Below are 6,971 nucleotides of genomic sequence, written 5' to 3'. Positions count from 1 at the left end.
CGCAAAATCGTCCCAGTACTTTAGTACTGTACATTTAGTTCTGGAACTAAAGCGGTGCGAAAGGACCGATGGCCGTGTTTATGTAGTTGCTGTTGAGACTGCTGGTTATTTGGTTCAGTAGTTGACATAATTCAGTATTGTTTGTTCTTTTCTGTCAACGAATTCCACTGTATGCAGCCAGTGCTTCCCATCCCATTATATCTCTCTAAGGTCCAAACCATTTGTAGTGTTATATCTTTTAATAGTTTTTATGATGCAAAATCTGACTTCAGTTTACAAGCAATACAAGTAACAGACACACACATTTTATTTGCACTTTTTAGTATGTTATTGTAGCTCGAGCATTCAAGCACCTTGTTTCTCTTTGTTCAACTTGAATGTATACATTTTTTTCTGGCATTGTCATGTGATGCTATTTTATTTATTTTATTTTATTTATTTATTTATTTTATTTTATTTAAATTTATGTGTGTGTACTTCTAACATGTTTGGTGGTAAAATAAATGTTGTAAATTCAAATCAGAGCGTCTTCCGTGTCTGGAATGGATGTATTCTTGAGTCTATAAGGTAACAATAATATAATAAGATAACCTTGTTTGAAATGGGTTTGGCTAAAAGAAAATTTTGGTTTCGTCTATACTACTAGGTACTTATACTATATTGACTGGGTTAAATAGAATTGCATTACTAAAAAGAGACTAAAATACAATTTTCATTGACTAAAACTAGACTAAATGTCATCAGTTTTCGTCGACTAAAACTAGACGAAAATAGTCATGGATAATTCTGACTAAAATAAAACTCAAATGCTCAGACTTTTAGTTGACCGAGACTTGACTAGACTAAAAAGAGTATGAACGTGACTAAAACTAATAAAAACTAAAATGACAGCTTCACACAAAGACTAGACTAAAACTAAAATTAAAACAGGCCACCAAAAACAACACTACTTGCCACCCATAGTTGATTGTTTGCTTCAGTTCCACTATCAAAGACTGAAATGCTCCAGGAAAGCTCTTTTCATGCTGAGCTGATCACAGTTGAAAGTCAAATGGATTTGTGTGCCATTGAGAAGGTCATTAGCTACACCTGATTGAGTTTACAAGTAATTTTTAGGAAGGGGTGATTCTTTTTCCAACTCAGGGATTATGTTTATTTATTTTTCTGATATGTTGGTGTTATATATTTTACTTGGATGTTGTAAGTTGCACTGAGTAAATACAGCTGGATAAAACAAAAACTGTGTCCGTCTTCATTTCAGGCTGCAAAGCAACAAAATGTGATTATTTTAAAGGTGCGTGATTATTTTCTATACGCACTGTGTAAATTCTAAAATGTAAATTAAATAACATTGTAAAATCTCGTAAAATGCATGGATAAAACAATATAAAATGCTTATCTTATTTACTCCGGATCTGTTTGATTTTATTGGACTTTTTTATGTCTTTTAAGGACAGGACAAGTCAGGAGAAAAAGGATAGCACTGAGGTGAGAGTTGGGAAATAGGATTAGGACATGACACAGGCCAAACTGAAATCCCCTTGAGCCAAATGCCCTTTATCCATCATGAGCCTGTACGTTACCGACTGTACCATGGCTGGCTTTTAAAATTCTGAGACACTGATTGCTTTGATTAGATTAAATGTCGGGGATCTGATGATGAGAAATGTGATAAATATCCTGTCAGTTTCTTCTTGACATGCTGATATGCAAACTAAACTGGCAGTTTAGTCTTTCAACAGCATGTCACAGGTGACATTTTAATGAAAATGTAAGCTTAATACAACACAAAGAAGCAAATTAGCCTTCAATCTTATTTAAAGGGTTAGTTCACCCAAAAATGAAAATTAGGCTGCGTTTTATTCACCCCCGAGGCATCCTAGGTGTATATGACTTTCTTCTTTCAGACGAATCCAGTCGGAGTTATATAAAAAATTGTCTTTGATCTTTCAAGCTGTTTAATGCCACTCAGCGGGTGTTGCATGCTTCAGTCCAAAAGAAGTTAAATAAAAATCACCGCTCCATTAAAAAAAGTGTCTCACACGGCTCCGGGGGGTGAACAGTGCCATGAAACAGCTTGAAAGATCAAAGACAATTTTTTATATAACTCCGACTGGATTCGTCTGAAAGAAGAAAGTCATATACACCTAGGATGCCTCGGGGGTGAGTAAAACGCAGCCTAATTTTCATTTTTGGGTGAACTAACCCTTTAAGGATCCAACTTGTTTGATGTTTGTTCAGTCTATGTATTTGAATGATGTTCTTTTCTCTCTTTTTTTCAGATTTGAGGCAGAGAAACACAACATAGTTCACACTGGAAAGGAAAGCTGAGAATATCCATGTGGATGAGATGTAATTGCATGCCTATGTTTAGAAGCTGTGTTGGAGTGTGGGTCTATTATTAGATCTGGGAACTATGAATTAGTAACAGTGTGGCATATAAACTGAGAATTCAAAAATAGCACTGTGACTGTGGACTAAGACAAAACAAGAGAAAAATCTGGCAAGGAATGTTTTACATGCCAAACAAAACATATTAAGGAGGACAATAAGGAATCCTTACAAAACACACATTGTTTTTCGCCTACAACAAATGACCATATTCTAAACTTCGCCCACCTTAGTTACTGTTGCAAGATTTACAAAATGTCCCATAAGAATAAAATAATGATTACTGTGAAGTGGGCAATTTACATTCCAGTGTGCTCATAACATCGGGAAAAAAAATATTAGGTATTATTCTTATGAGAGCTGGAATGAAGTTTGGCTCTGCAAAGCATTATCAAATTTAATGAAACATGTATGCAGTACCATAATAAAAGCAGCAGACACCGCAAATCAGAATCAAGGCAAACACTTGAAAAACAGAAGCGTCTTTTGAAAGCGATGATAACATAGTGAAAAGAACATCAGTAATAACTGATAGTACAGTGACATTTTTAAGATTCCGATTGGTTTCCTGATTGAGATTCCTGATTGATTCTGAAGGCAAGCCATTTCACCCGGCAGCCATCTTTGAAACGCCTCTCGGGCAGCTATTTCAGACATGCAAGCACAGCTCCTATCTTTTCGAATGGGGAAACATCAACTTCTCCAAAGCTGTGGCCAGGCTTATGCCAATAAAATCTGATAACAACTGCCTCATAAATGTTGTTTGCTATGCTCAAACAGCATTTAAAAAAGCTAAAGCCAATGTGCATGTGCAGTAGGCGTGCATCTCAGAACACTGACTGTTTCCATAGCAACCAGAGCTTCCAATGGCAGCTGCAGTTACGCTATGACTTTACCAATTAGCGATTGGCTCTTTTACTGAGAAGGCGGGACTATTCCGTCATATTGCACGTTGCACTTTCTCCCATTTATAAGTAATAGTAGTGCCCTGTCTTGGTATTTCTAAGGTCATTGATAGGGCTTTAAGATGGTGTAGATGGTTGCTAGCGTGTTCTTGGTGGTTGCTACATGGTTGCTGACTCGCTCAAGTCAAAAGAGCCCCAAACCCTATGATATTCAGATCTCTATATGGGCTCACATCCCACCTTCAGTGTAAATTTATGGAATTATTATCTTATATGTCTCCCAGGTGAGAATCAGAGAAGTAGCAGTTGCAGCTTTCCTCAATAAGAGTGATTTGAGGTTTTGTTCATAACCAAAGTGGGAACAGAGGTGAGCTACACAAATATTACCATAATCCTAATTATGAACAATAGTGAAAGGATCAAAGATTGTTAATGATAAAGAAAAAGACGAATCTCTTAAAAGCCAAGTTCTTAGAAATCTACTCTTTAAATTTGAATTAATTTAATTAAAAATATATGTCACAGAGGAGGTTTACTTTAGTCAAGTACTGTATGAATGTATGTACTGTATTAATCTTTTTAATGTATCTTTTAAAAAAAAAATAAGTATCAACGTTCAGTCCAAAGAGAGCAATCTAGTTTTCAGTGCAGTGCATTCTTACTTCATTATCCCCTTCTGGAAGATCTCCACACGCCAAGGAACTGCATCCTGTCACTCCTCGATAGACGTTTATTCTCTGGGCAATCAGGCCTGTCGGAGGGTACAAACTCTGGTCCGGCATGTCTTCTAAGCCACACAGATGTCCCATCTCCATCTTGGTGTGCATGAAGCTGTGAGGGTACTGCTCCTCTGGACTATCCAGTTCCTGTCCATCTTCATACACGTGCTTCAGCACCCGGCCGCTGTACGACGAGGCCAGCTTGAACCTCACCTTCCTGGGCTTGCCCTCGATCAAGGTGCCTGCTTGCCTCTGAAGCTCCTCCATGGTCCCTTACAGCTGAAATCCCCTATGGTCTTGAACAAGGAGGAAGAACAAGAACAGGAGGAAGAACTGTGGTAGATAAATACTGAGGAGAGACTCGGGCAGTCCAGCTGCGTTCCATAGCCCTGATGAATTATTGAGCAGGGGATCTTGTGCACAACAGGAGAGTTGGAAATTGAGACCTCACCGTTTCATCAAATAATGATGGTTGAAGGTGTCTATATCGCTTATGCATCACCTGTAATGAATGTCAATTACTTACTTTTACAATTATTTTGAGTGTAATATCATTGTGGGTGCACTCAGTAAATTTTTTTTCCCCTCATATAAAGACTGAAATTAAAGGCACTAAAAAAAAGTGTATACACTTATATAAAATTAAGTCAATATCAATAAAAGCTGTTTTGTTTTAAATGCCAGTTGTTGGGTAATGGAGACAGACATGTGGAGATCACAGATGAATGTTACTCATGCTATGTCATGTTTTGAAAGTCTGATTCATTCTAGTGAATTGGTTCATCCTAAATGCTCATCACTCCCATACTGTATAGCTGCGTCCCAACCGACACACTATATACCAGGGGTACTCAAATATAAACTTGAAAGGTCCACTTACCAAATTTCCATTCAGTCTGAGGTCCGGAAAAGTGACGGTCAAATTCCAAATAGAGAACTCCAACAAAAAAAAGGCAATCCCCAAAACTTTAGAACTATACACAAAAAAACAACATGGTAGGCCTTTTAGTGTGAAAGGTGACACCTTCTTTGTGCCACCAGTTGTTTAAACTTGGACATAAAAGGTGTGAGGGCCAGGCGGAGGCACTGATGTAAGTGTTCATTGGTGAGTGTGCGGTATGCGTTTTTCACCATGTTCATGGTTGAAAAGGCAGATTCACAGCAGTACGTTGAGGGAAACATGGTGAGAATTTGAAGGGCCATCTTCTGCAGGAGAGGAACACCTGCTGCAGTAACCATCTTCGTCCAGAAGGTGACAGGGTCACAGCGAGATTCCTGCAGTGCTAGGTTTTCTTGGAGATCAATTAGCTCTGTTTGCAGAGAAGCAGCATTGGCCCATGAGAAGACTTTACTTCAGTTGAGAATTCTGCAATATTTTTGACAAGAAATGGATTTTCGATGCACAACAAGACTTGTTTTCTGACAAGTTTCATGACTGTTGTCATTACTTCTGAGTACCTTTCTCCAAGGCTGGCACACAAAACCATGTGGTGAATTATGCAGTGGTATGCCATGAGGTCAGGGTGGTGAGTTCTCAAGCGTGACACTAATCCCCTCTCTCTCCCAATCATACATGGCGCGCCATCAGTAGCAATGGAAACAACATGCTTCAGGTCTATCTCTCTGTCTCTAAGCATCTGTGTCACTGCTTCATAAATGTCATCCCCCCTTGTGTGTCCATGGAGGTTTGTGAGACCCAAAACATCTTCATGAAATTCTCCCATTTCTTCATCATAAAATCTGACAAAGACCATGAGTTGTGCATTGTCTGTGCTGTCTGTGGATTCATCCACAGCCAATGAAATGAATTTGGCTTTTTTTATAGCAGAGCTAAGTTGTTCAAGCAAATCATCAGCAAGTATTTCAGTTCGTCTTGCAGCAGTGGAATCAGAACAGGGTATTTGGCTTATTTTCTGGATTATTTCATCCTTTTGAGTCCCTTCAAACAGAGCAGTCACCACTTCACTCATACACTCCTTGACTATTTCAGCATCAGAGAAGGGTTTCTTGTGTTTTCCCAGGACCCATGCTACTCTTAGTGAGGCTTCCGTTGCCCGCTCCTGTTGTGTGGCTGATCTAACTATTACACTGCTTGTAGCTTCATAGGATGATTTCAACTGGTTTATTTTTGTGGTCCTTACCTCTGTGTTCTGAGGGTAATTTTGTTCAAAATGTGAATGCTTGGTTTCATAATGACGTTTCACGTTACCACTTTTGATGATTGCTACCGTCTCGTTGCAGATTAAACACATTGGCTTTCTGCTTCCCACAGGGAGCACGAATGCATATTTTTCTGTCCACTCACTCTTAAACTCGCGGTTTTCAAAATCAACTTTTCTTTTCTTATCAACGGCCAGCTTTGAGCATGCCATTTTCACTTTCAGTCAGCAAAAAAAAAGTAAGTTATCAATATTTGTACTGCTCCTCACTGCTCGCAAGTGATGAGACTGCCTGTTCACCTGCCTGGCCCAGAGCACGTGATCGGTAGATAAATCTGGCTGCCTTGAGTGGGGGCAGGGGGGGTGAGTGAGTAGTGGTGACGTTGCTATAGCGATGCTGTTACAGCTGCTGTGATTGGACATAGATGAAGCAGCCAAACCGAGTAGAAGCCTCAAAGATATATAGCGCGGAATCACAATTGCGCACTCCATTGAAAACTCATTTGGATTATGATTAAATTAGCATGTTGGTTTTGGCGCGTCGGTCCAGATTTAACCGTGTCTGAGTCCGGATGCGGACCGGAGTCCGCCTATTGAGTACTCCTGCTATATACTATGCACTTACACTTATGCACTACTTAATCTATTCAACCATGTAGTGTATGAATTATATAAGGTTACTCCGTCATTCATAATCGGAGCCCCTCCCCTCCACTAATTAAAGCTGCGACTGTCAAGTGCATGAAGTAACCAACATTTCACACTTTTTTTTTTTTTTTGGTTTTTTAAGTGTATTT

General features: G+C 39.0%; 1 protein-coding gene across 1 annotated transcript in view; it reads right to left on the bottom strand.

Moving 5' to 3' along the window:
• Positions 1-4,282, bottom strand: part of LOC107692918 (glutaredoxin domain-containing cysteine-rich protein 2-like) — a 10,963-nt gene extending 6,681 nt beyond the window's left edge. Inside the window, exon 1 of the mRNA XM_016492122.1 lies at positions 3,959-4,282. Coding sequence (XP_016347608.1) covers positions 3,959-4,282 — 324 coding nt within the window. The remainder of the gene's footprint in view (positions 1-3,958) is intronic.
• Between the last annotated feature and the right edge of the window lie 2,689 nt (positions 4,283-6,971).

The sequence above is a fragment of the Sinocyclocheilus anshuiensis genome, unplaced genomic scaffold (genome assembly GCF_001515605.1).
Source record: "Sinocyclocheilus anshuiensis isolate Anshui unplaced genomic scaffold, SAMN03320099.WGS_v1.1 scaffold1047, whole genome shotgun sequence".
Taxonomy (NCBI): domain Eukaryota; kingdom Metazoa; phylum Chordata; class Actinopteri; order Cypriniformes; family Cyprinidae; genus Sinocyclocheilus; species Sinocyclocheilus anshuiensis.
Note: the sequence above shows the minus strand (reverse complement) of the source record. Positions and strands in the feature narration are given on the sequence as shown.